Source organism: Argentina anserina, chromosome 3, assembly GCF_933775445.1.
Source record: "Argentina anserina chromosome 3, drPotAnse1.1, whole genome shotgun sequence".
NCBI lineage: Eukaryota > Viridiplantae > Streptophyta > Magnoliopsida > Rosales > Rosaceae > Argentina > Argentina anserina.
In genome coordinates this window covers 1,074,155-1,101,178 of record NC_065874.1, presented here as the reverse complement: position 1 = coordinate 1,101,178, position 27,024 = coordinate 1,074,155, and the positions used below count along the sequence as shown (strand labels likewise).

At 39.0% G+C, this 27,024-nt stretch overlaps 6 protein-coding genes across 11 annotated transcripts; 4 read left to right on the top strand and 2 right to left on the bottom strand.

Annotated features, from left to right (window-relative positions):
- Nucleotides 1-108: 108 nt before the first annotated feature.
- Nucleotides 109-2,803, top strand: LOC126789031 (N6-mAMP deaminase). Its single transcript, XM_050515075.1, has 11 exons — nt 109-271; nt 389-459; nt 741-832; nt 916-975; nt 1,078-1,296; nt 1,376-1,452; nt 1,540-1,609; nt 1,688-1,801; nt 2,153-2,219; nt 2,334-2,438; nt 2,519-2,803. Exons 1-11 carry the CDS (start codon nt 195-197, stop codon nt 2,641-2,643), a joined length of 1,077 nt encoding a protein of 358 aa, XP_050371032.1. The 5' UTR covers nt 109-194; the 3' UTR covers nt 2,644-2,803.
- A 2,426-nt stretch (nt 2,804-5,229) lies between these two features.
- Nucleotides 5,230-12,362, top strand: LOC126786708 (phospholipase A I). 5 transcript variants are annotated; one of them, XM_050512616.1, is made up of 18 exons: nt 5,230-5,993; nt 6,260-6,407; nt 6,517-6,595; nt 6,716-6,869; nt 6,969-7,178; nt 7,266-7,511; nt 7,598-7,760; nt 7,850-8,110; nt 8,190-8,311; nt 8,637-8,798; nt 8,884-9,076; nt 9,173-9,309; nt 9,792-9,930; nt 10,074-10,271; nt 10,359-10,830; nt 10,923-11,139; nt 11,224-11,313; nt 11,434-12,362. In XM_050512616.1, exons 1-18 carry the CDS (start codon nt 5,445-5,447, stop codon nt 11,872-11,874), a joined length of 3,981 nt encoding a protein of 1,326 aa, XP_050368573.1. In that variant the 5' UTR covers nt 5,230-5,444; the 3' UTR covers nt 11,875-12,362. The 5 variants fall into 5 exon arrangements, with proteins under 5 accessions (XP_050368573.1, XP_050368572.1, XP_050368575.1 ...); XM_050512615.1 differs by having other exon boundaries at nt 6,514-6,595; XM_050512618.1 differs by having other exon boundaries at nt 10,362-10,830; nt 11,434-12,357.
- A 720-nt stretch (nt 12,363-13,082) lies between these two features.
- LOC126786322 (uncharacterized) lies at nt 13,083-13,680 on the top strand. Its single transcript, XM_050512108.1, has one exon. It carries the CDS (start codon nt 13,218-13,220, stop codon nt 13,563-13,565), a length of 348 nt encoding a protein of 115 aa, XP_050368065.1. The 5' UTR covers nt 13,083-13,217; the 3' UTR covers nt 13,566-13,680.
- Nucleotides 13,681-13,809: 129 nt separating this feature from the next.
- Nucleotides 13,810-15,632, bottom strand: LOC126789498 (probable serine/threonine-protein kinase PBL23). The gene is made up of 5 exons (XM_050515661.1): nt 15,497-15,632; nt 15,179-15,360; nt 14,910-15,099; nt 14,419-14,810; nt 13,810-14,306 (listed from the first exon to the last, which is right to left on the bottom strand). The coding sequence occupies exons 1-5, from the start codon at nt 15,630-15,632 to the stop codon at nt 14,013-14,015; spliced, it is 1,194 nt and encodes a 397-aa protein (XP_050371618.1). The 3' UTR covers nt 13,810-14,012.
- Nucleotides 15,633-19,171: 3,539 nt separating this feature from the next.
- On the top strand, nt 19,172-22,315 carry LOC126789124 (cardiolipin synthase (CMP-forming), mitochondrial). Of its 2 annotated transcripts, XR_007671490.1 has the most exons (9): nt 19,172-19,613; nt 19,737-19,803; nt 19,914-19,988; nt 20,108-20,159; nt 20,695-20,780; nt 20,861-20,935; nt 21,059-21,153; nt 21,252-21,895; nt 22,009-22,315. XR_007671490.1 is itself a non-coding variant. In XM_050515196.1 (8 exons), exons 1-8 carry the CDS (start codon nt 19,186-19,188, stop codon nt 21,340-21,342), a joined length of 969 nt encoding a protein of 322 aa, XP_050371153.1. In that variant the 5' UTR covers nt 19,172-19,185; the 3' UTR covers nt 21,343-21,971. The 2 variants fall into 2 exon arrangements, 1 of the variants encoding a protein (XP_050371153.1); XM_050515196.1 differs by lacking the exon at nt 22,009-22,315 and having other exon boundaries at nt 21,252-21,971.
- A 2,337-nt stretch (nt 22,316-24,652) lies between these two features.
- Nucleotides 24,653-26,471, bottom strand: LOC126788742 (uncharacterized). Its single transcript, XM_050514757.1, has 2 exons — nt 26,348-26,471; nt 24,653-25,301 (listed from the first exon to the last, which is right to left on the bottom strand). Exons 1-2 carry the CDS (start codon nt 26,466-26,468, stop codon nt 24,994-24,996), a joined length of 429 nt encoding a protein of 142 aa, XP_050370714.1. The 5' UTR covers nt 26,469-26,471; the 3' UTR covers nt 24,653-24,993.
- Between the last annotated feature and the right edge of the window lie 553 nt (nt 26,472-27,024).

The window sequence follows — 27,024 nt, the reverse complement described above, 5'->3', positions numbered from 1 at the left end:
GAGGTGAGAGAGAGAGGTTTATCTGAGATTTTTGATGTCACAAAACCGAGTCGGGTTATGGGCAATGTGGGCTCGGCCCAAAATATGTCCAATTATTACTTAAAAATTTTGACTCAATTTGCCCTTCTTTCTTGTCAGTTGAAGCAAAGATAAGGACAAGAAGAGAGAGATTTGGAGTGTTTGGGAAGTGAGTCATGGAAAAGTGGGTGTCAATGCCAAAGGTAGAGCTTCATGCTCATCTCAATGGATCTATCAGAGACTCTACATTGCTGTAAGTATTATTTCTCACTTTAACTTGTAGTGGGTTAAGGTTTGTCTTTTGCTTTTAAGCTTTGCTTTTGTGTTGAGGAAGTTCAGTTTTGTTTTTTGTTGTTTTGTTTTGGTGCAGAGAACTTGCTAGAGGTTTGGGTGAGAAGGGTGTCATAATTTTCGCTGATATTGAGCATGTTATACAGAAAGGTATCGTCTTTTGTTTTCTATATATTGCTTATGCTTCTATTTGGTTGCAACTTGCAACTTGCAACAAGCAATTTTGGTTATAGAACTTGAGAAATCTGTCTTTCTAGCGTTGAAGTTTCATTCTTTCATACTTGTGATGTTTAGGGGGTTAGAAAATAGACGTATTAATGCAAAATTGGAAATGATCAGCTAATTAGATATGTGAGATATGGTTGTTGACAATGTAATTGAAATAGTTTTATGAATGTTGACTTTGGAATATTGTGTATTGTTGAAATTAGATGACCGGTCTTTAACCGAAGTGTTCAGGTTGTTTGACCTTATCCACATTGTTACTACTGACCACAAAATTATCACAAGAATCACCAAAGAAGTATGAGAACTTTCCAATCTATCCAATCTTGGGTTTCAATTCTTTAATGTAGGTATCTGATATTTAGTTTTCTGTCGATTCAGGTTATTGAAGATTTCGCTGCTGAGAGTGTTGTGTATTTGGAGCTACGAACAACTCCGAAGGTGATTTTTTGAAAACTGAGCCAGGTGTAGGATGAATTATCCTTCTGAGATTAGGCTTATATAATTAGTTGAGAAGAAAATGACGGATCTCATTTTATACAGAAAAATGAGTCCATAGGGATGACCAAACACTCGTACTTGGAAGCAGTTCTGGAGGGTATAAAAGCTGTGAGTACAGTTGATGTTGATTTCAGGCCTCATGATTCAGAGAATTTTCCACATAGAAATGATACATGTAATGGAAGTACAAGGAAAAAGATTTATGTGAGACTTCTTTTGAGCATTGATCGTCGGGGAACCACAGAAGCTGCAATGGAAACTGTAATGCCATAACATTATAAGCTGCATGTTTTTTTTTATTCCAGCGAACAGTGAATTTAAATCAACTCATTTACTGTAGGTCAATCTTGCACTGGAAATGAGAGATTTAGGGGTAGTTGGTATTGATCTTTCTGGCAATCCAATTATGGGAGAATGGTACTTCATCATACTAACCAAAGTTTGTTGCATAAAACCCTTTATGACATCTGTAATATAAGCTTATAAATATGTTACCTGTGGCAGGACTACATATTTGCCAGCATTAAAATTTGCTAGAGAGCAGGGTCTTTATGTAACCCTTCATTGCGGAGAGGTGAGGTTGTTCTTCATATGCTTGCTGCTCATAGCATAATAGTTACGCTGACTGCTTTCTTTCTTCAAGAACTTGTAGGTGCCTAATCCAAAGGAGATACGATCAATGCTAGATTTTCTACCACAGAGGATTGGTCATGCCTGTTGCTTTGAGGAAGCAGAATGGGAAAAGTTAAAATCTTCAAATATTCCGGTAATGAACTTGTGACACCGGTCATTATGTTGATTATAACCTTCACTGCAACAGATATTTAGTTATGATTCCCCTGACCCCATAGGATAGATTCCAGGGAAAAGTTTTTCTAGATCGATCTTAAAACATCATTTTTTATGTTTAATTAACAAAATGGAGATCATCACTTTTGTCTAAACCTACTTTTAGTTCCATCTCCTGCTAAAATAGTTCAGAATAAACTGTGGACAAGCACCTTTTAGTTAATTGTTCATGTAATGTTTGCTGATGTAGTTATATAGTCTTAATAGGTTTATTTGCTTAGCAGATTGTATATTATACCTTATTAGCACTTTTGTTTTCTTTCTTTAGGTTGAGATATGTTTGACATCCAACATCAGGACCAATACAATTCCATCAATCGATGTTCATCATTTTGGTTAGATGTTCTGCTTCTGTTATTACCTCTCTCTAAATAACCATCTAAAGTATCTCTCCAATCCACTTCCGTCTTTTTTGACGTCAACGGTAAAAAATTTAAATGATGATGCAGCTGATCTGTACAGTAAAAAGCATCCTCTAGTCCTGTGCACCGATGATTCTGGGGTCTTTTCTACCAGCCTTTCCAATGAGTACAACCTTGCTGCTTCTGCATTTGGTATGTCTGATGTTACTACTGCATAAAATGTAAAAACAGAAGCTCACAACTGCTGCCCATTTCTTTTCTTGAATTCTTAGGTCTTGGAAGGAGAGATATATTTAAGCTAACAAAAAATGCGGTTGAATATATTTTTGCTGATGACGGAGTGAAGAGGGAACTAAAGGAGATTTTCAGCTCTGCTGAACAGAAGCTCGACCTATAATTTACCTTTCGAGTTTAGGGGCAAATGCAGGAATGCTGATAATATACTCGTAGATGATTCTTAGAGCACCAGATAGAGCAAGACATTTCATTTCGTAAGTCTTATTATCAACTGTCATCGACATCTATAGAACGATACTCTTTTCTTCAAGTAATATTGCACCAACTTGATTGAATTTGACAATATTTTTCTTTTTAATTTCACACTCTTAATAATAACTCTGGATATCTTACTCCGGGTTGAATAGAGTATAATAAGTTGATTTTAATGCGGCTCACTTGCATTCTAATTTCGGTTTATTAATCACAATATGACAAGAGTACCTGGGAATAATAATGCTTCGCCCTTCTGATTCCTTTTTTGTTTAGTACCAAGTTGACAAAAAATGAAGTCATTAATCGTAACCATGGGGACTTTAGTCAACGAGATCAACCCGCCTGCGAAGATAGGTGATCCCCACCGGAAGAGCGTCATGATGATAGTGGTGTGCTTTCTATTCACGTTTAAGGGCTTGTCTCTATGTCCTTCCCCAGGAAGTTCTTTCTTTTATATTTTTATTTTTGGTGCAAGAATAAAACTACTTTACTGCGTTTGTCAATAAGTGGTATCTAAAACTTGGATCTTTTTGGTAATGCTCTGTGAACTAGAATCAAAATCCATGTGTAAGTAGGAAAGCGACAATTCTAATTCTAATTCAACCTACCTAAAATCAAACCTTCTTCGATCAGTATCTCACAAACCTTGCTTCACAAGGAAAAGGACTTCCTAAAGAAGGGAGGACCAGACTGTCTCACTTTAAAACTATATAAAAGGCATAGTCGGATCAAACTATGACACAATCAACCTCAAAGACTCCTTTTTGCCTTCTTGAATTTGATCTTCTTCCGAGTTAGCCTCATCAGCCTCTTCCATGATGATGATGCACCAGCCAGTCGGTAACAAACGTGGTGCAAACTCATATGCACCTCCTTTTCTTCCTATGCTCCATCACCAACCTCAGGTTCTTCCTCTTTCTGGTTACAACTACCAGCCATGTCTTAATGGATACATTGGTTCAATGCCTCAACCTCCATACTATGGTACCCCTGTTTATAACCCCTTTGGAACTTGGCCTTCTCTTCAACCTCAAATTCCTTTTCATGCTCCGAATGTTATGCCAAATTTGGGATCTTATTCAGGGAATGCAGCAGCGTCGTTGAAAGGTAGCATTGTGAGGCAAATAGAGTACTATTTTAGTGATGAAAATCTGAATAAGCCTGATCGATACCTGATATCGTTGATGGATGACAAAGGGTGGGTTTCAATATCTTCCATCGCCGAGTTTCATAGGGTTAAGGCGATATGTAAGTCTGTAACTTTCATTCTTGAGTCGCTATTGGACTCGAGTATGGTAGAAGTGCGAGGCAACAAGATAAGAAGACGTGAGGTGTGGTCAAGGTGGGTTACATCAGCTAAGCTATAGTTTCATGAGAAGAAAGAAAACAAAAAACTAGAAGGTTGGTGATTAGCTTCAAGGTTTTGGTGGATTAACTATGAAGCAAAGTTCAAGAGGAAGAGTACTACTCATTCGTAGAAAGAATATTTTTCAACATTGTTGTCAACTTCGGAAGGCTTCCAGAGATCATGAACCCCTTATTTGATGATAAATATATATGAATATGTTGTAGTTAATTCGGGCTTGAATTACTTACTCAAAGCCATTGGAATAATTGAGAGAAACTATATTATCTCAAGTTTAGGTATGTGTTTCATGGAACACTTATGAGATGTGTTTTATTCAAATAAAGATCTTTTGTTTTCCTTTTGTCTTTGTTTTAGTCATAGTTGCCTTATGAATCATGAGAACGATGATCCAAATGAATTGATGGCTATTCACATTAGCAATATTTCTCCATGCATTTGTGTTGCTTTTTCCATCAAATGCCATCAAATACAGTGACTTTGATATTACTGTACCATGCATGATTGGGATCTCCATTACTAGGGTATAGCCTTGTCTCCCTCAAGAAAGCAAGTTTTGGATGCATGAAAAAGCCTAGGCCAAAAGGTCTCATTTGGATTTGTCAATGTCCAACATTGAAGGGAAGCAGAAACACAATTACTTTGAAATTTTGAATTGATCCATTCGACTTTGAAAACTGTATCCTGTTCTCTTGAATGAAAATATCATCTTAATCTTAAATGAAACTTTACAAACTTAATCCTCACTCACAACTCAAAAGATTTATTTGGTTTGAAGTCCACATTACAAAATTTTACTCCGGTACAAATATATATCAACGGTTAAAAATTCAAATACGCTATGTGAAAATGAAATTAACATCGTATAATTAGAAAGATTAAATCAAAGAAAACCATAATCAATCTTTCCGATTTTTACTTTAACTCTAAGTCACATAGCAAAGCAAAACACATCCCACATTCCCAACGATCCCATCAGAAAAAGAAATTAGTTGAATCTAAATAATAAGAAAAAGAAAAAGAAAAAGGAACCGCTAAACGGCGTCGTGTCATTCAAAGAGGCCCAGATATAATTATGTTTCAGTTGGTCTGTGTATGTAACAATCTCTCTCTATCTTTCTTGTTTTCTCTCCCGCCATTAATCCCAATTCTCTTTCTTCTCCAAAACCCTAATTTCTCACCCAAATCCAAACCAGCTCCATCTTCAACACTCGCAATTCCTCTTTCAATCTTCAAGATCGAAACTCGAGAGCATTTTCTCAGAGCCAAATGATAGTCGGCCTGAGCTTCCACCCCTCCGATCAGACCGAACTCGGAGTCTGATCGCCGGCCCGATCGCAATGTCCTGGGGCTTGGGATGGAAGCGCCCCTCCGAGATCTTCCATCTCACCCTCACCTACGGCACCGAGGATCCTCCGCCGCCGGAGAACAACAACAACTCCGACGGCGGCGGCACGCCGTCCTCGGCGTCCGCGTCTTCGTCGTCGTCGAGCTCGTCGATAGTGTCGCAGCAGGATCAGGAGCCGGGGTTCCGGATCGATCTGGACTGGTCCGCCGCCGACGACGAGGACCAGGTGGCGCTGCGGCTCCAGTCGCAGCTCATGGTGGCGCTGCCGATGCCGCAGGACACGGTGGTCGTGGAGCTGAGGCCGGAGGAGGCGAATGTGAGTGTGGATATCAGAGTTGTGAGGCGGAGAGAGCCTTTGAGGGCGGTTAGTATGGCCAAGACGGGCGGGTCGGGTCAGCAGAATGACGGTACCGGAGTTTTGACCAGGCTGTTGAGGTCAAACTTCTCCTCCTCAATGCCAGCTGTCGCCGAAGGCGCGGCGGCTTGCGGTGTGCACTGGCAGTGCGTGACGGTGGTCCGTCTCTGTGGTTGTGGCTTGTCGGTGAGTCTTTCTTTACTTTGTTTGTTGATAAATTATGAACCTTTCTGTATGCAATGTAAATAAATTATGAACCTTTCGATCGTTTCTTGAGTACTCGATTTGGTTTAGTTTTCGAAACTGATCAGTATATACATTGTAGTCTTGTCCAGTTTTGTATTGCATACTATGTTGAGTTAGAAGAGATTAGAGGAAGAGCTATTTGTGAGTGAATTTTGAGATGAGATGCGAGGTTTTATATATCGATTGCTTGTAAACTTTTTTTGCAGGTATTCCCAGTAGAGCTGACCAGGCTGCCTCTGCTGGAGAAGCTATACCTTGACAACAATAAACTGGCACTTTTGCCTGCTGAAGTTGGTGAATTGAGAAACTTAAAGGTGCTCAGGGTTGACTACAACATGCTGGTTTCAGTACCTGGTATTTTCGAATGACTTCATGTGTTTTTTTTGTGATTCATTAGATGAAAACCTGTATTTTGTTTTGGGGGTTGAGTCATTGAGTTTTATTTTGTTGGACTTGGAAGCAGTGGAACTGAGACAATGTGTTGGATTAGTTGAACTTTCTTTGGAACACAACAAGCTTGTTCGGCCTCTGCTTGATTTCAGGTCATTTCGTCATCACTTCAACATTTTTGGTTAGCTTATGTATTCCATTCCCCATTGCCTAGTTCTTGAATGTGTTTTTCTTTTTTCTAGCTCTAATGGTTCACACCAGTTCTGTGACAGGGCTATGGCTGAGCTTCGGGTACTTAGGCTATTTGGAAACCCTCTTGAATTTCTTCCTGAAATCTTGCCTCTGCACAAACTCCATCATTTATCTCTCGCAAATATCAGGATTGTTGCAGATGACAGCTTGAGATCAGTGAATGTGCAGATAGAGGTAATGATTAATGCAAAATCTATAGAAATCTTTTAGATCTAAATCTTCCCATCTCAGATTATGCATTGTTGATAATAATTTTTTTTTTGGTAATTGCAGATGGAAAACAGTTCGTACTTTGGTGCATCTAGGCATAAGCTAAGCGCTTTTTTTGCTCTTATATTTCGTTTCTCTTCTTGTCATCATCCATTACTAGCATCTGCATTAGCAAAGATAATGCAAGACGAAGGAAACCGTGCCGTTGTTGGCAAAGATGAAAATGCAGTGCGACAGCTTATTAGTATGATTAGTAGTGACAACCGTCATGTGGTATGTGAGTTCCTTTTTGCAGAAGTGGAGTTACTTGCTTACATACTCTTTTCCTGCATATGCCTTAAGAGTTCCAACTTCTGGCAGGTTCAACAAGCATGTTCTGCTCTTTCATCCCTTGCCGCAGATGTTTCAGTTGCAATGCAGTTGATTAAAGCTGACGTTATGCAACCCATTGAGACGGTATTGAGATCTGTTCTCCAAGAGGAAGTGATTTCTGTATTACAAGTTGTGGTGAAACTGGCTTTTGCATCTGATGCCGTAGCTCAGAAAATGCTGACTAAGGATGTGTTAAAGTCATTAAAACACCTATGTGCTCACAGAATCCCAGAGGCAAGTTCTCTACTTTTTTTAGGCTGTGGATCTTGTACATTGTTTTCATTGTTTTTTGTTGATTATAGAGATTTATCATTCATTAGGTGCAACGGTTAGCTCTGTTAGCAGTTGGAAATCTGGCGTTCTGTTTGGAGAATCGTCGTCTTCTGGTTACTTCTGAAAGTTTGTGTGAACTACTCATGCGATTGACGGTTGCACCTGAACCGCGTGTTAACAAAGCTGCAGCTCGTGCATTGGCAATTCTTGGTTCGTCTCCTTGGATTGCTTTGTTTTAGATTTGTTTGTTTTTTTTTTTCAGATTATGATAAGTATTGATTACATTATGTCTTTTGTAGGGGAAAATGGAAATCTACGACGTGCCATCAGGGGGAGACAGGTGCCGAAGCAAGGATTGCGCATACTCTCTATGGATGGTGGTGGTATGAAGGGTCTGGCAACTGTGCAAATTCTTAAAGCAATTGAGAAGGGAACTGGAAAACCCATACATGAGTTGTTTGATCTCATATGTGGCACATCAACGGGTGGCATGCTTGCTGTTGCTCTTGGCATTCAGCTAATGTCATTAGATCAGTGTGAAGAAATATACAAAAACCTTGGTGAGAACACTGTACTAACACATAGCTTTTCTCATGGATCAATTGAATTTATCAGCTCTGACGTATATATATTTTGCAGGAAAACTTGTCTTTTCTGAACCTGCTCCAAAGGAAAATGAAGCTGCAAGTTGGAGAGAGAAGTTGGATCAGCTTTATAAAAGTTCATCGCAGAGCTTTAGAGTTGTTGTACATGGATCTAAAGTAAGTTTATGTGTTTGATTGGCTTGTAGCTACATGCATGTGCCTTACTCTATTTATTATTTTTTATTATTGCTACTCTTGTTCTGTGGAAGTTGTGGATGTCTTGGACAATCATATTTTCCAACATATACTTGATTTTGCTTTCACCATAGTTTTGTTTGCTATCTTGATTGTCACACTCTTCTGTGTGTCGTATGTTCTTCAAGTAGTGGAAGTAGTAGTTTAAAGATGTCTAATCAATAAAGTAGTCATTAGTTTTCTAATTTGTGTGGCCATATATATGCTTTAATTTTGAAAGGGTAGCCCTCACACATTATCTTTGCAGCATAGTGCAGATCAGTTTGAGAGATTGTTGAAGGAAATGTGTGCTGATGAGGACGGAGATTTGATGATAGAGTCAGCAGTGAAAAACATTCCCAAAGTTTTTGTAGTGTCAACTTTGGTGAACATGACGCCAGCTCAGCCGTTCTTATTCCGGAATTATCAGGTTTGAGATAGATAGTTACTGTATATGCAAATAACATGGCTTCATTGTTGACATACTAACATGGCTTCCTGAACTCTCTTTTCAGTACCCTGTGGGAACGCCAGAAGTAGCGCTCATAGTTTCAGAGAGTTCAGGAATCACTGTGCAAGAACCAACTAGTTTGGGCACTGAACTTGGCTATAAACGTAGTGCTTTTATGGGAAGTTGTAAGCATCAAATATGGCAAGCTATAAGAGCATCATCTGCTGCGCCATACTATCTTGATGATTTCTCAGATGGTATTCTCTTTTTTAGCTTGTGGAACTCATTATTATTTCGAGGACTCTAAGGAATTTCTTGATCTTGTTTTTTAATGCATATAATCTGCAATGTAGATATTCATCGTTGGCAAGATGGTGCAATAGTGGCAAACAATCCCACTATCTTTTCCATCAGAGAAGCACAGCTTTTATGGCCTGATACAAAAATTGATTGCTTAGTTTCAATTGGCTGTGGTTCTGTTCCGACAAAGGTAAATTATGATATTTCCTTTGTGTGAATCTGGTTCTGTCAGACTGGTTAAATTTCAATTTTATATTCTATAAGAATATTCAAGCAGGGCTTCTTGGTTCTATGTATATGTTTTAGTTTCCAATACATTCCTTAAATAATAAATTTGTAAATTGCTTGGCTATTGTCTCTTGAGTTTTAAAAGAAAAAAACATATAATTAAGCCATATGGGTATCTTGTTCAAGCTTTTTAATTGAGCAAGATTGCAATATAATTGTGGGATAAAAACTTTAAAAGGCCCTGTACCCGATAGCTCTTTATGTTGTCCTCTCCTAGTCATAACAATATAGGTAATGGGAGTTTCATTTCTCGCCAACTTTTCTGCAAGAAGCACTGGTAAGACAATTGATATGGTTGAATATGATGCACAAATTGGAAATTGAGTGATAAGCATTGTAGTCATTAGTTTGATTCATCCATCCATACCGAATCTTTTACTGCAGGTGCGTAAAGGTGGTTGGCGTTATCTTGATACTGGGCAAGTATTGATAGAGAGTTCTTGCTCTGTGGAACGTGTGGAGGAAGCCTTAAGTACATTGCTGCCCATGCTCCCTGAGATGCAATACTTTCGGTTCAATCCAGGTATGTTTCTCGCATCTGAAAGGATTTCATAATCTTATCGACCTTGACTATTTCATGTTTTAACCCATACACTCTTTTCTTTAAGATTCAGATTTATTGAAAATTTACTTCTGAAATAGCATTTTCGTGCTTTACTGTTTCAGTTGATGAACGCTGTGATATGGAGCTGGATGAGACTGATCCAGCGGTCTGGCTGAAATTGGAAGCCTCGGTAGAAGAATATATTCAGAAAAATTCTCTTGCACTTAAGGATGCATGTGAGAGACTACTGCTGCCATTCCAAAATGATGAGAAGTGGTCCGAGAATCTGGGATCCCAACATTTCCCCAAAGCAAATGAGGGTATTGATGCAAACATTCTTGTCTTTAACCTGCTGTATGCATTTGTAGCTTTTTAGAAACTTGACTTATGTTGGTACTTTGCGGTAGCAGATGTGAAAAGCCCATCTCTTGGTTGGAGGCGTAATGTGCTACTTGTTGAGGCTTCGCATAGCCCCAATTCTGGTCGAGCTTTGAATCATGCTCATGAACTTGAATCATTTTGTGCTCGTAATGGAATACGAGTATCTTTAATGCAAGGAATATCAGGGTTTGTGAAAACAACCCCAGCAACAACATTCCCAACACCATTTCAGTCACCTTTGTTTCCTGCTAGCATCCCATCAAGCCCACTTTTCTACAGTCCTGACTTTGGCCCACAGAGGGTTGGCCGAATCGATATGGTCCCACCTCTGAACTTAGATGGCCAACCAAACGGGGCTGCCTCTCCACCAAAGTCTCCTTCAGGACCTAGACAGCTTTCTGTACCTGTTCAGTCATTGCTTGAGAAGTTACAAAAGTCCCCACAAGTGGGCATTGTGCATTTGGCCCTTCAAAATGACTCAATAGGCTCGATTTTAAGGTCAGTATGCTACTGGTTAATTTGTTATCACCTTTAAGTGCATCAGTATAGTTTCAGTTGTCACTAAAACTTCTGGGTGTTTATTTTCACAGCTGGCAAAATGATGTATTTGTGGTTGCTGAACCTGGAGAGCTTGCAGATAATTTTCTGCAGAGTGTTAAGTTGAGCTTGTTATCAATTATGCAAAACCATCGGAAGAAGGGTGGTTCACCTCTTTCCAATATTTCAACTGTTTCTGATTTGGTTGCATATAAACCATGCTTCCAACTTGGATGTATTGTTCACCGTTATATGGGACGCCAAACTCAAGTATGTTTCTTTGAGCATTAAATACTATTTGTTTTACGAGATAGAAGTTGCCAAATTATTAATTTGAAATTGGTTTTTCTTAAGGTAATGGAAGATGACCAAGAAATTGGGGCGTATTTGTTTCGTAGAACCGTCCCCTCTATTCACTTAACACCTGATGATGTTCGATGGATGGTACGCCTGCAGTCACTAGTTATGCTATGGATATTACTGTTTGTTATGGTAAACATCCAACATATATGTGTGAACTAAGTGATAGAATTGATTGATGCCTTTATGTCATTCATGATTTAGGTTGGAGCTTGGAGAGACAGGATAATTATTTGTACAGGGACAAATGGGCCTACACCAACTTTGATCAAAGCATTTTTAGACTCTGGAGCCAAAGCAGTTATATCTTCATCAATACAGCCCCAAGAAACACATTTAACATTCGGGTCTACTGATTTCAGTGTTCTTGAAAAGTTTGAGATTGGTGAGGAGGAGGAGGCTGAAGATGAACTTGAAGATGGGGTGGCTGAACCTGAAAGTCCAGTGAGTGATTGGGAAGATAGTGAAAATGAAAACCGCTCTATCAGCTTTGGGGATGATGATGAGGAAGATGTGTCCCAATTCGTCTGCCATTTGTATGACTCACTGTTTCAAGAGGGTGCGAGTGTGGATGGTGCATTACGACATGCTCTTGCCTCACATCGGAAGTTGAGGTATACTTGCCATCTTCCCAATATACAGTAGATTGTAAACTACATTTCATACGTTAAAGCAATGTTCAAAAAAAAAAAAGGTAGGATATACAGGAAAGGGAATAATAAGAACATAGATGAGGTCTGGGATATTAAGAAAATAAGAGGTAACTTCCAATTTTGAGGCTTACATAAGAGAATATAAATGTTGTTGTTTACTTGTTAGATAAGCAAGTAGGGTGTATGAATTTATTTTGTATATCGGCATGAATTTTCTCATTTTCCCTTCTTTCTGATCAGCTATTTTGCCAAAGTTTTCATTTCTTCAGCACTCTTTTAAGACTAGTTGCAGGTTTTATAGATGTTTTGGTGGAGTCACGGTAAACGTACCTAATCCAAGCACAATCTCAGTGCTTTGTATGGTTCATTTTCTATCAGAATTGTCTCAGTCAGAATGATGAATATGGATCATGGCCTTCAACTTTAAGCAGTGCGTTAGAACGCAAATGGTGGCCTCGTAGATGACACTTCAATAAAACCAACTTAGCTTTCAGATAAACTAAATCGGACCGACCACCGTTACTGGGAAAAGTGAACTACTAAATCACAGCCTTCACAGGAAATCTTCAATTCCATTACCAAATGAAAGAAATGATTTTAGTCGCTGCACTTTGTGAGTTCAATCAATTACATTTCCTTCACTTTCCAGCTCCACTCATATCTTATTGAACTGAGGCTCATGGAAAATGAAAAAGCCTAATTTATATAGAAAAGTGATCCCTATTTTGGAATTTGCATCATGCCACATCTTACACAGAAAAACAATTAGTGAAAGGTAGAGAAAGGCAATGAAGAATACAAAGCACTCAATCAAGAGGGTGAAAATCATCACCTCTGTTTTTTCTTTTACCCTAAGAAAGATTGCTGAATAGTGTAAAAAAATCCGAAAATTCGTGTCTGTCGGTGAATATAGAGAAGTGAACCTTGTTCAGACCCTACCGTGATGATGAACTCGGGTGTAGAAGCTTAAGATCTGTAGAAAGATCCTCATCAATCAAAAAGGTTAAAAATTCGATCCGCAGATTATGCATGGTTTTATTGCAAACACCAGGATAATATGATGGTGATCCATCTCCTACCAGAAGCCCGAATGATGCATAATCTGATGGTGTCCACTTCACCCAAAAAAAAACAATACATCAAGAGATTTATAAATAACAAAGCACTGATGCTTCAAATCCAAAGCAATCCTTCTTCCTTCCCTGAAGAAAAGACCTTTAGGGCCACCACTTTCTTCATCCACAAGTTTTTTGTGTACATCACTCATTGACTTTGCACCTAAACTTGGAGTATAAAGCCAGCAACACAGAAGCAAAATTTTCCGAGACTCAAACAATGGCTGCAGCAGCTCCGGTTGCAATAGGCACGCGAGGCACCATGGGATCTCTTGTGAGGAGGGAGATTGAGTACTTTGGCAAGGTTGAGCTTGACCGGCGTGGAAGCTCAGTGAAGCCTCGGGGAAAAATGGTGGAGATGAGTCCCAGGAATTGTAATTCTAGCAAGCCTAGTTTCTGGTTCTTAAGGATGACATGGAAATGGAAGAGGCAAAGAGCTGGAAGCAGCAGAGGGTTCTTATCAAGCGTATGTTCTGCAGCTGAAGTTGTCGAAAGCAATCGGCTGAATGGCACTCCTGGGTTCAATTACATGAACCTCAAGGATGATATTAACACCTTGAACATTTAGTGTTTTTCTACTTTTTCTTAGCTTTCTCTTCCATTTTTGGTCTATACCAATGGACCATATAGCTTTTCAGGGTTCCATCATGTAATTATGTTACTGTATTGTTGAGGTTGCTATAGATGTGTCGTATCAAAGAGAAGTACAAGCCATTTAAGCAGCAAAAAAGGTAAATTTCTAAATGAGGTAGATCAATAGGTTTGTAGATTGATCTAAAAGAGAAACAAAAAAAGTGAGCTGCTATAAATGTAATACCAAGTTTATAACCTCAATCCAATGTACTGACAGCAAACTATATTACAAACTAGATATTCATTTCTGTCAATCGACAAGATATGTGTAGAATAGTAACAGAAAATACAAACAATACGATTCGCTCTATGCAATGAAAACCGGATTGTGCTAGAATCTGCAGTGCAACTTCTTCCGCTTGCACCCTACTGAATGCCAATGCTATAGATCTAGCTCTGCTTTAAAACTCCTTCGTTTTAGAGATTGGACATTGGTCACCTGACCATGGCTGCTGTGTTTTGATTCATCATCAAAGACAACTTCATCTCTTGGCTTGGATAAATGCTCGAGAGCAAGTACAACATCAGACATGGTAGGTCGGCAATCAGCTTCCTCATTAAGACACATTGCTGCAATTGCAAGAGCTTGATGCAAACCCTTAAGCGGATAGTTCGCCTTAAGCAACGGATCAGCTATTAATGCAAATTTGCTTCTATCCCTCAACAGCGGTTGTGCCTAAATCAGAAAGTTCAAAGTGAGTCAATAATTCAATACAAAAGGGCTATATTTGACACTGAACATATAAATAAAACAGGCTTTGGTAATGCTTGACTGGCCGGTAACATACCCAACTGACTAGGATCTGCTCTTCCTCTGGTTTTTCATCATCGAAAGCTCTTCGTCCTGTGATTAACTCAAGAAAGACAACCCCAAAACTGTAGACATCAGACATTTTTGTGAGCTTTCCTGTGCAAGCATACTCTGGTGCACAATAGCCATAAGTTCCCATCACCCTTGTAGACACATGGGACTTGTCTCCGGTTGGACCTAACTTAGCAAGTCCAAAATCAGACAGTCTCGGAGTGAATTGGTTATCCAACAATATGTTTGATGCTTTAAAATCGCGATAAATCACTGCCGGTTTGGCAACATCATGCAGGTACTCAAGTCCTTTAGCTGCTCCTTCAGCTATTCTCATCCTAGTGTACCAATCAAGAGGCTGCTGATTTGGACTTGGGTCTAAAACAGAAAGAACAAGTGATAACTCAGATACATTCCCAATATATGATGTCATTAACTCATTATAGCGATTATCAAAAACATAACTTGTGTGCATACCTAGAAGGTGATTCTCCAAAGATCCATTGGACATATATTCATACACCAAAAGTCTGTGTTCTCCTTCGGTGCAGTACCCTACTAGATTGACAAGGTTTGGGTGTCGAACCAGACTCAACATGACAACTTCAGCACAGAACTCTCTATTTCCTTGCAATCCTTTCCTGTCGAGTTTCTTAACCGCCACAACCTGAAACAGAATGAATCAACAAAACGATTTGATAATGTGCAATCCCTACACATTGTTTACGAGCGAGCTAGAGAGAAACCTGTTTGGTGCTATCTATGTACCCTTTGTACACTTTCCCAAATCCTCCTTCCCCAAGCAAACAAGCAGGGTTGAAGCCATTAGTTGCAGCATCAAGCTCATTCAACGTAAAAAGCCGAGCGATTTGTTTTGCACTTCCGACCTTGAGTATCTCATTGCGTAAATATCTGCACCTGCTACTACCTGCACATATATATTGAAGCATGCTTTACAAACTTTAAAAATGAAACATTTAACTACGTAAACTCCATGAATATGTATAGATGCTTCATACGTATTGACGCTGTACTGCATTGTCGAATTTTCACGACGTATGTACCTGACTTAAAGGAGAGTGTTGCAAACACGGAGTCCAATGCCCTAACACTATTAGAATATGGCCTTCGGCCGGTCTTTCTGACTTGAAATTTCGGAGTATCATCCTTCACCAGCTTGCAACAAGAGAAGCAGTTCATATCTTAATCTCCCTAGCTTGTTTTCTCTTCACCCCTGCCTTCTGCAAATTCTCTACGAATCCTTCGTGCATGTGTACGTACAAATATGACATAGAAAAACGGGTTGAAACCAAATATTGTTGAACCGGTCACGTAATGTAGTCGTTAAAGCTGTACGTTACAACAGATTATAGCTCCAGCCTAACAGTAATTCCGATCCTATCTACTTGACTAAATTAGCTAATTAACTATACTGCACACATATTTGGCTCGTTGTTATTGCCTCGAATTCGACTCATATTTGCTAAATTTATTTTGTTTTGTTTCAAGTGGCCGGTCGGCCATTTTGTCTGACTTAATGGCTTTAAGCTCCAGACTGATGACACTAAGTAACAAAATAAGGCATGCAAATTCGACAAGAGTAGAAATAAGTAGATTATTGTCTCATCCTTCAAAGCAAATATAAAAGAAAGCTAACAGTGTTTTTTTAATAGGGCAAACAACCTTTAATTTATTGAAATTAAACTAACAAATGAGGTGGTCAAAATAATTTGACCTCCTATATCTGATAAACTCCAATAAAGAATATAAACAAAAACTCAATCCGACATATGTACACCCACACATGCAAAACCATATATATAAAAAACTCCTACCAAATAGCAAAGCATCAGCCAAGAAACTCTTAATTAAACGACAGGATGAAGCTGGTTGCATTGGCCGACAGTTGTGAGATACCAAGAATAGAGAAAATAGACATATCGTGATACTTCTTGTAAGGATGAAAAGAATGCATAACAGACTCTCTGAACAATTCCAAAAGATGACGTTGGGATTCCAACACATTAAAAATCTTACATTCGAAACGCATCAGATTCCTAGTTACCCAAATAAACCAAATTAGATTACAGGAGACCAGAAACCAAAGTTGACATTTAGCTTTTTGGAATGTTGAAACTCCAACAGGTTAGCTTCCCTGCATACTTGACATAACACGTTCAAATCTAGCTTAAAATTGGCATTTTCGTTGGAATGGATCAGAAATGAAGATCTCATGTCTGAAGTTGCATCATTTCACCTGCATTCTTCCTTTTCTTTATTGTGTTCTAAAATCGTTAAACTTCTAGTTTTAGCCGGTTCAGTAGGCCAGTCCTTTTCTTCTGGTTCATTATCCTCATAGTCAGGTGTAAAGCTGAGCTTGACAGAAAACAAACCGCAGCCCTTGAATTGAAAAACTGATGAACTTAAGGTCCTGACATCAATAGCCTCTCCATGGCGAACGACATCTAAAGTGGTGGCACACACATACTGATCCATAGAATAATCATTCTCGCCCGTCTGTCTTAGGCACAACTGCTGCCTCCCCAATTGAATCTGTTGGAGATGAGAGATCCCACATTTAAGAAGTGACAAAGAAAATAAAGCTTATAAGTGGGTGGATAATAACCAATTGTACCGAGACCTTTTGTGATTAAAACCCAACACCTGTGAGGTGGCTAAGTTGTGACAGTATCGGTACAGTTGGTCCATGGGCCACGCTTGTCGTTGTTTAACATGGTATCATAGCGGGTCCCTCTCTAGTCGCGCCTCCAATCTGTCGTGGGCCCGAGTTGGGTGCCACTTTGTCATTGGCCCAAGATGGGTGCAATTATCATGTCATCGGAGAGTTTCCGATTGGATGGTCACCAAGTGTCGTTGGTTACTGGACCTTGGTTTATTTCGTCCGAGTATGTGGGATGTTAATCTGTCACGTGCAGACCTAAAAATTAGGTTGCACGTGAGGGGGCGTGTTGGAGATGAGAGATCTCACATCTAAGAAATGACAAAGAATATAAAGCTTATAAGTGAGTGGATAATAACCAATTGTACCGAGGCCTTTTGTGATTAAAACCCAACATCTGTGAGATGGCTAAATTGGGACAGTATCGGTACAGTTGGTCCACGGGCCACGCTTGTTGCTGTTTAACATGGTATCATAGCGGGTCCCTCTCCAGTCACGCCTCCAATCTGTCGTGGGCCCGAGTTGGGTGCCACTTTGTCATGGGCCCAAGATGGGTGCCATTATCATGCCATCGGAGAGTTTTCGATTGGATGGTCACCAAGTGTCGTTGGTTACTGGATCTTGGTTTATTTCATCTCAGTATGTGGTATGTTAATCTATCACGTGCAGACCTAAAAATTAGGTTGCACGTGAGGGGGCGTGTTAGAGAGGAGAGATCTCACATCTAAGAAGTGACAAAGAAAAATAAAACTTATAAGTGTGTGGATAATAACCAATTGTACCGAGGTCTTTTGTGATTAAAACTCAACACCTGTGAGGTGGCTAAGTTGGGACATTATCGATATAGTTGGCCACGTTTGTCGCTGTTTAACAGAATCAAGTTCTGATCACTCTTCCTCGGCACTAACGGGCAACGGGGATGATGCCTAGAAAACAATTACCATCTAAATCTCGGGAGAAAGAGAAGGCTATATATAACACGGTAGGTGGTCTGAGAAGCAAGAAAAAGCATAAATAAGACCGTCGTCCAAAACCACGGCCCTCCCTCGGAAAGGATACAACCATCGTGCCTCTGTAAACTCGCAGACTTGAACTGGATGTGTGGATGCCACTCTTCCGTTTCGATATGGAAGGCAACCGCTGCGCGCACATTTCTTCCTGTCGTACAATGACATCAATATGAGGGTGGCCATAACAAACAATGAAACCGGATATCAACAATGAATGCCTCAAGATCAGTCTTAAATGGACATGGTGGCAAGTGTCGCCAACACTTAGTGGCCGGATCATAACACTCGAATGATTTCTCTGCCAAAAAAAGTACAATCTCTTGTATATGCGCAGATATAAGAGTACTGACCAGCGGAGCTGATGCAGGTGGAGATATGGGCGAGAATATTGAGTTTGAGTTTGAGTTTGTGACATGTACGAGGGCCTTGGCGATGGAGTTGCACTCGTCAAAAATTCCCAGCGGAATTAGATTTAACTTAAAGCCATCAAGCCTGGTAAAAGGCAACTATACTTGGGGAGGGCTAAACTCGATCTTATAAAAAAAAAACTCCACTACCATATAAATAAACTTGCTTGTGGAATTCGTCGACTTCGCATCTCCCTCCACAATATATATAGTGCAGCTTCTTCTTCAGATTCCTTGGCAGCAAGTCTCATTTCATATATTGCATGCATGCAGTGATGCACCATCTTTATATGCCTAGCTTACCACAACAAAACACTTGCATACAGGTATTCCTTTTACTTCCATCGAGCTTTTCTATAATAATAATCCACCGAAACAAAACCTACCGATCAATAACTGGGATGGGACGAATAGATAAATCCACCCTAGTTTTGATTCAATGTTTCAAACCCTAGTTTGCACAAACTCTAGAAAAAAAAAAACTAAAACCAAGAACTAGATCCAATACCCTAAAATGTTCTTTCCAAGCGTAAAGGAAGAGAGACGCCACGCAAATAAGCGACGTGTCGTACGCACCTCACTTAAACCCCTACAAAAACCTATCATTTGACTATTTGACCCCTCTCTCTTGCTTTTGGCGCTCGTCCCCGGCAAAAATGGCGGTATTCCGATCCCTCCTCAGAGCCCTAATTCAAAACCCTAAAAAATCATCATCCAGAACCTTCCTCACCTCCACCATCGCCGCCACTCTTCTCCTCCAGTCTCGCCCTCACATCTCCAGAACCTTCCTCTCCAATTGGATCCATGGGCCTCACTCCGGCCCCCTCTTCCTCTCCTCCCCTCCCTGGAACCTCTCCCAGTCCGCCACGCCGCTCCACCTCCGCCCGAACGCCGCCGTTTTGGAAAAGATCGAATCTTTGAACTTCCATCTCCTCCGGAAGAAGACCACCCCGCCCGAATTGGCCCCCGGGTCGGGTCCGCAAGTGTCGGATCGTCAACGGTTGAGCGGCGCCGGCGGCGATTTCGTCAATTTGCCGAATTCGATCTCCATGGCTCGGATGGTTTCTGGTTCTGTTCTCGGATGGTAAAAAAACAAAATTTGATCTCCATGACTCCAATTTGTCCAAAAATTACTTTGTTTTTTTACTTGTATGGTAAATGTTTTTTACTTGTGAGATAAAAGCCAAAATAATCTCATGATATGCAGGATGATTGTGAATGAGTGGTATTGTGGTGCAATGGTGGGGTTGGCTGTGTCTGGGGCAAGTGATTGGGTGGGAAATGTGGAACCTTTTTCGGCTCGAATTGATTTATACTAGAATTGGTTATAGTGTAAATGATGAATGTGTGTGTTTTGTGTTTGGTTGTTGGTGCATTGTTGTAGCTGGATGGATATGTGGCTAGGAGGATGAAGATGAATTCTGTTGTTGGCTCATACCTTGATCCACTTGCCGATAAGGTATATATGGCATAGTAAGGCTTTGTGTGGACCTATTTGCACTTGTTTGTAGATTGTTGATTCTGAGTTATGTACTTAGTGTGGATGTTTGATGGTTATGGAGATTGGTTGTGGTGCAGGTTCTTATTGGGTGCGTTGCATTGGCGATGCTGCATAAGGATCTTCTTCACCGTAAGTACTACTGGACCCTTGTTCTTTTTTTGTTACTTGGAAGGAGATGCATTAATGTATGTGTGGTTAGTTTGTTAGGATGATGAGGCTGCTGTTGGTTGTTGATTATTCCATTATTCAGTTACCTATGAGATGCGTGCAAACACCAATGCCACACTTGCATATATCAATATAAACTACTCCAGTTTTTAACTAGCTATCTGTAGGCTACAGGGGGTGGGAATTTCCAAAGAAGGGTGATGTGCACTCTAGAGTTTGATTATGGGGTAATCTCTCCTTGGGTGTGCTCACCTTGTCATAAGAATTTCTTATGCCACAAGGTTTTTTGTTTTGTAGTTGCATTTAGGGGTATTTTGCATACAGGTCTAATCATACTGATTTGTATGTTTTAATGTTTGGTTTCTTGTATAGTTGTGTAGCTCTAGGCTTAAATAGTTAAATTGGTATCTTATGTCAATTATCAATATGATAAGTTGGTAAGTGATCATGGTGCGGTTCGGTACTGAAATCTAACTTTGTTTATTTTGGATTGCAGCTGGTCTTGTTGGAATCATTGTGCTGCGAGATGTTGGCCTCATCAGTGGTGCAGTGTATCAAAGAGCTAGTAGCTTGGGGTGGAAGGTGAGGAACTTTTGTTTGTTGTATCAGTATTTGGCAAGGAATTCATAGTTTCTCATTTGACAATGTTGAATTTTGGTCAGTGGAAAAGTTGGTCAGACTTCTTCAACCTGGATGGAACCCATCCTCAGAAGGTCGAACCTCTCTTTATTAGCAAGGTAAGTTTGTTTCTTTTCACGGGTCCTCATGGCTAGACGTTGATGACTGTGGTTTCATAATTTGTTGGTTGGTTGAGTAAAGGTTTCCTCGATTTTGTTAATGTGTATTGTGGATAATGACAGGTTAACACAGTGTTCCAGTTGATTTTAGTAGTGGCGGCTCTCCTCCAACCAGAGTTTGGAACACTAGAAACTCAGTCATATGTTACATCCTTGAGGTGACTTGACAGAGCCTGGCTAGCTAAATTATCAATTTACCTTCTTTGTTTTGTATCGTATATGTAGAGAACCCATTTTCTGTCTCACATTTATGCAGTTGGTTGGTGGCATCAACAACATTGGCTTCCACTGCAGCGTATGGAGCACAACACTTGAGGAAATCGGCATCCATTGCTTGGAAATGCTGATTGAGTATCGCTAGATTGTTCAGACTGCAACAACTTCCACCTGAGTTCGAACCAACATAATGACTTATCGTTTTCCATCTAGATGTTTGAAGAGCTACATGGTTTATACCTTTGGGATTCTTATCACTACTTTCGACACCTTGAAGCAACAGACAGGATTCACATAGCGCGGAAGACAGTGACATCCAGAGACGACTTAGCAATCAAACAAAGGATAATACATAGATATAAAGGGTTCTTATGGGCCAGATGAGATGCTTGCAGGAAAACGTGTAAATCTCTAGCTGAAACAGATTGAAACGCAATACGAGTCAAAGTCCATTGCAACCATTTGTGCTGCACGCATGAAACATCAACTAGAAACATGAACGAGAACATCCATTCACCGATCCACGCACTAGAAATAGGATATCAGAGGAAACCGGAAGCAGCTCAGATTCTTCAAACAAACAAGTGAAACTTTCTCTCTAAATGATCTCACATACCTGGTTTTGTTTAACTTGTAGTATGAACTGTAAAGTTCAAACTTTTATTGAAGTCGACCTATAATATGGTGAGTTCCTAGTCCAGCTCGGAAAACCTAAATACTTAAGTTATGGCTTCTGCTTTTTGGTGTTTATCCAATTTGTGAAATAATATTGACATTTAGTTGTTATGCGATTTCAGGTATATCATTTTGAGTTTAAACTGAGAATTCAGACTGCAATTATTTTATGCCGAGGGTAAATACCAACATAAGACTGTTGCTTTTCCATTATGAAGTTTGAAGGACAAGCTATCTGGTTTCTACTATTTGGGATTCATGTCACTCTCTTTGGAGTACTTGGAAGCAACATGTAAGATTCACATAGTGAAGAAGACAGTAACATCGATGGAGATACGACTTATTGTTAAATGGGAACAAAAGAGAAAATAGTATAACTAACCGTGGATATAACTATGATGTCCAAGTTTGTATAGTCGAGAAATCTTGCGTGTTGAATACAGTTTTCATTTCCATGCGATAATCTTGCGCCAGTCTGAAAAAAAATCGAGCGAAATTGCCACAAGCGTGCAGCCAAGGGACTTCCATTTGTAATAATCTAACTCCTATGAGTCCTTTCACATTCATAGATAAAACCTTATAATGAATACCAATTTATCACTCAGTGAAAAATACACAAATGTTAACGTGATTAGCCCGTGAAAATGAGTACGAAAATAAAAAATCATGAGAAAATTGAAGAATGTACGAGGATTCATACTAAAAAAAAGGAACCTCCTTGATAATATGATTAGTCATTATATCAATTCAGTGATAGAATAATTGAATCAAGGATTTTAACTAGGGTCTGAATCAAGGGACACTTTATTTTACACAAATTTGAACACTTATTTTAAGTCATTAGATTTAACTAGTATCCACATTAATCGTAAGATTCATTGACGTAGAATAATACTACAAAAGTATTTTTGATGTTCTATAACAGTCATTGTTTTGAAAGACGACAATTATTAGATTATTATGATTATGAAGATAAATAAGAGAAATTTTTATTCCTAAAATAATTATTACTTTTCTTTACTGCGGTTGCCTTAACCCGTCGTTATTTAGAAATACCAAGCATATATGCTTTTTGCATATATGTTTCGATATTTTATTTTCTTGTGAAGTCTCAACTCTCACTTCATACATGAGCGACTGAGAAGTGGGGTAACCCCAAAACTGTGACCAGGGCTCGTTCGGCGACCAAATTGGGAGGTTGGTATTCTTCATAGCTTTACATGCTCTGAGAATGCTTTGATTCGGGTTCACCATTTGTTTCTGTCGGACCTGGTTTTGTGTTGTTTGGTTTCCTTTGCTTTAACAACCGACCCTAATCATTTTGTGAACTTATTCAAGTATTTAAAGTTTAGTACACAGAATGTAAATGAATTTTGTATGTATGTATATGCATTGATATTATTTTCATTATCTGATAGGGTGGATGGTGACATATTAGTTGCCCATCGAGCAGACGAGCGCATGTCGTATAATTTCAAATTTTTCTTTCACCGGCTCGTGTTTACTAGTAGTGAAGAGGTTGGAAAAGTGCTACGAAGCCCTAAAATGAAAAAACATCTTCCTTCGGATTCTGATGCACCTATTTTGAAGAAGTTTTCATACAAGCTAGATTTCAATGTTAGTGGAGAGATTGGGATAGTGACATTGATGATCGAGGAGGCATCGAAAGACTTGGTAAAGTATTTGACTCAGTATTGTCCAGCCCAAAATGCTTGGAAGCCTAAAGTACCTTGAAAGATTGAGGTCCAGTTTGGGATTGATGTGCTGTGGACATAATTATTTTTAAAGTTGTTGTGGGCAGAATTATTTTTAAAGCTGCTGCGACATGAATCAGTTGAGGTGTTTGGTAAACTGCTTTTAAAAAGTGTTTTGAGAATTAAGATTAAATTATTTTGAAGGGGCTTGCTAAAAATGGTATTGTGGTTGTGTATGATTATCATATTGGACATGAATCAAATTATAGCTTGGATAATTCCAACTTTACACACTATCCAACTTTTTTTTCTTTGAATAAACACTATCCAACTTTTTATGCACCAACAAAATGATCTTTAACTAAAATTTTATAAGAAATTATGTCGATGTCATAGATTTTCAAGAACTATTTGATATTAATGAAATATCTATATATATATATCGTAAATTTTTATTAATATTTAGATTTACTATAATTAAGTTAAAATTTATTTTTATTTGTACATAAATACTATAATTAAGTTGAAATATATATATATATATATAATCGTATTAGAGTGAGGACATAGTTGGTAGTTGGGTTCAAATTCATTTAAATGAGTTATTGTTGCTCTTTGTTTTCCAAAAGCAACCAAATGGCAGCTTCTCAAAACCAGCTGTTAGGAGAAGCAATTCTGACCAAAAGTTGCTTTAAGAGATTTTACCAAACATCATACTTTAAGTCTGAAAGCAGAAGCAGTCTCAGAAGCAGGTCAGGAATCAATCCCAAACTGGGCCTGAGTCAAAGAATAATGCGTACTGCCGTACTGTTTTCATATGCACAAGTATGTTGATGAATATTAAAGGAACAATTTTTTGTTCTGTGCTTCTGGTTAAGTGTTACTAATTAGTTTACAGAAGATGTTTCGATGGATAAGTGGTCTGTTGTCCAAAATTTAGCATATGATAGTTCATCTTTAATCAGTTGTACAGAGCTAGGCAGCCAAATCCACAAGGCATTCCTCAAGTAATAGATTGTGTCATGTGTTTCAAGGAGTATTTTACTCCACAGCTGAGAATAACTCCAAAAAAAAAGTTGTCATTATCCGAAAACAGATTAAAACATAAAACAAACTGATGTCCACTGAAGGAAGATATATTTTACACATGAAACATTGAATAGAGCATCCAACGACAAACTGGAAATAGGAAAAGATGAGGAAGAAAAGGAGGGTCTTAAGTTAACACAACTGTCGGATAAAAACTACAAATCCGACTAAATTTTGATATGTTTCTCGATCATTAGAAATCTCCACATTAAATTTCGATATGTTTCAAATTAGGAATCTCCATGTTTGCTAAAGCTCTTGAATCATATGAGACCTAATGAAAGCAGATCAAACAAACATGCGATTTCTGAAAGATCTCCCATGTTAATCGGATTCACTGTCAGAAAAGGGGCAGTCCTGGGTCCAGTGCCGAGCCTGTGAGCCACATTTATAACAGAATTTGATATATTCCATCTGATCTCCTTTGTGTTCATCGGTACTAAGTTTACAGGGGCCATCACAAATGAAACAAAATATTCCAACTCCCCTTGACTTCTTGGGGCAGTCTTGAGGTCTGTGATAGGTGGTCATCTTACGACAGATGATACAATAGCGAAAGTTTTTATTGAAAAATTTATAGTCATTATCATCCGAGTCGCTATCACTATCGCTCTGCAGTTCCATTGCTACAGCTGCACCCCAAAAGAAAAAGGTTTGTTAGTCATAAGAAAACCAGAGCAAACATGTTACTTGATCGATGTCCCAGAGCATAAATTCTGATCCGTTCGTTGATAAAAGAGCAAATAGAAGAGCTTGCTAGCTGGCTGAAGATGCAATCTAAAAACCCATCAGCTAGCAAAACTAAACGTTTTTATTTCCTCTAACAAAGTATTGTTTAATTTCTGCTGTGAATTCTTCACAAAACCCAACTGATCGACTCAGCTATCAGCATCTAACATTTCCTCTAATAAAGTAGCTAGCCATGCACTAGTAATCTACTGTTTCTAGCTTCATACACAAACCAGGTCAGGCATTAGGCAAGCCATATGCACAACAGTGATTCAACTTTAAGGCCCCTTCCTATAGGTTCTCTTGTTTTCAATTTCAACAATTTTTCGATAAATATAACAAAATATGCAATTCAGTTATAAAGTTAAATCTGCTCCAGGCTAGGTCTTCAGATCAAACCCTAATCATAAATACCTAACTTTGAATTTCTGAACTAAATCAAACATCGGCAGCCTACAGCAAAGCGTGAATCAGAAACCCTAATTTTGGATAGCAATTTTGATTGTTCTAAATCAAACAAAGCACGAATCAAAAGCCTTAAAAGCAGAGCACGTACATGCACTACAAAATTAATTAAGATGGGACGTTGATTTGATGTACGACCCCTTATCCCTTAGATCTTACTGCAATATTGATTCTTTGTTCTTTTCTATTCAATTTCTGCAAAAAAAGGGAGGAAGGCAATCAAGGCATTATCACCCATTTTTCTACAGAACCAAATTAATTCGATTTTAGCTTCACTATTATATCGAAAATGTTCGTGCCAATTCAGATAGAATACTAGTTTCTGGATATCAGTTTTAAATCGTAAACTAAATGCAGCACAATAAGGCAATAATAGACGGAGGAGTCAGAACAATTCAAATCTTCAGATCGATGATATTTAATTGTGTCGAAACCCTAAAACGTGTGTATATATACTTATAAAACAAAAGCATATATTACATACCAGCATCAGCAACGAGCTCTCCCGGTTCAGGGTCATCAAGCTTCTGACGCTTCATCTCCGGCTGCTCTGTGTTTAGGACCTGATCGGATTCCGGTCTCTTCGTTGCCGGTTTTTCTGGCATGTCCATAACGGCGTCTTCGTTCATCTTGAGATAGAACTCATAGAAGGATAATTAATTTAAGCAGTTGCTGTCCTGACAGGCTGACGCTGTTTCACCTAGTTGGATTCGATATGGGCCAGTTTTAGAGATTGGGCTTTGGGCTTTGATCTCAAAATTGATATGTTCCGCCCACAAGATTAAGGATGTGATCATGGTGATGGCATTCGACAATTTTTGCTAATTCAATCTTCAGTGATTTTCATCTGATATGCTTGTTAAGCTCAACTCAGATGACTAATTTTATGTCCTCCATTCTTTTGAGCTCCCACAACGTGCATTTGTGCTCAAAGTGTTTGAGGCCAAATTCACATGGCAAAACACATAACAAGAAAAACAAAGTGATTGTTTTTGTTCAAGATACTAAATTCACTTTGGCCTAAATAGAACTATACATGTAAAAGAAACGGAACAATCAAAGGATGAGAGTCCCATTAGTAATTTGAGTGGTAATGTATGAGTATGGTTGCATGGCGGTGAGAATCACACGACAAGGCCACCCCTAAATTCTTAGTTAAAA

Coding starts and splice junctions, on each gene's coding strand:
- LOC126789031 (XM_050515075.1), top strand. CDS start 195: ATGGAAAAGTGGGTGTCAATGCCAAAGGTAGAGCTTCATGCTCATCTC. Junction 833..915: donor TCACAAGAATCACCAAAGAA/GTATGAGAACTT, acceptor CTGTCGATTCAG/GTTATTGAAGATTTCGCTGC. Junction 1,802..2,152: donor TAAAATCTTCAAATATTCCG/GTAATGAACTTG, acceptor TTCTTTCTTTAG/GTTGAGATATGTTTGACATC.
- LOC126786708 (XM_050512615.1), top strand. CDS start 5,445: ATGTCCTGGGGCTTGGGATGGAAGCGCCCCTCCGAGATCTTCCATCTC. Junction 8,111..8,189: donor AGAAATATACAAAAACCTTG/GTGAGAACACTG, acceptor TATATTTTGCAG/GAAAACTTGTCTTTTCTGAA. Junction 10,272..10,358: donor TTTCCCCAAAGCAAATGAGG/GTATTGATGCAA, acceptor ACTTTGCGGTAG/CAGATGTGAAAAGCCCATCT.
- LOC126786322 (XM_050512108.1), top strand. CDS start 13,218: ATGGCTGCAGCAGCTCCGGTTGCAATAGGCACGCGAGGCACCATGGGA.
- LOC126789498 (XM_050515661.1), bottom strand. CDS start 15,632: ATGAACTGCTTCTCTTGTTGCAAGCTGGTGAAGGATGATACTCCGAAA. Junction 15,361..15,496: donor AACACTCTCCTTTAAGTCAG/GTACATACGTCG, acceptor ATATATGTGCAG/GTAGTAGCAGGTGCAGATAT. Junction 14,307..14,418: donor AGCAGATCCTAGTCAGTTGG/GTATGTTACCGG, acceptor TTTCTGATTTAG/GCACAACCGCTGTTGAGGGA.
- LOC126789124 (XM_050515196.1), top strand. CDS start 19,186: ATGGCGGTATTCCGATCCCTCCTCAGAGCCCTAATTCAAAACCCTAAA. Junction 19,989..20,107: donor TTGATCCACTTGCCGATAAG/GTATATATGGCA, acceptor GTTGTGGTGCAG/GTTCTTATTGGGTGCGTTGC. Junction 20,936..21,058: donor AACCTCTCTTTATTAGCAAG/GTAAGTTTGTTT, acceptor GGATAATGACAG/GTTAACACAGTGTTCCAGTT.
- LOC126788742 (XM_050514757.1), bottom strand. CDS start 26,468: ATGCCAGAAAAACCGGCAACGAAGAGACCGGAATCCGATCAGGTCCTA. Junction 25,302..26,347: donor AGAGCTCGTTGCTGATGCTG/GTATGTAATATA, acceptor TTTGGGGTGCAG/CTGTAGCAATGGAACTGCAG.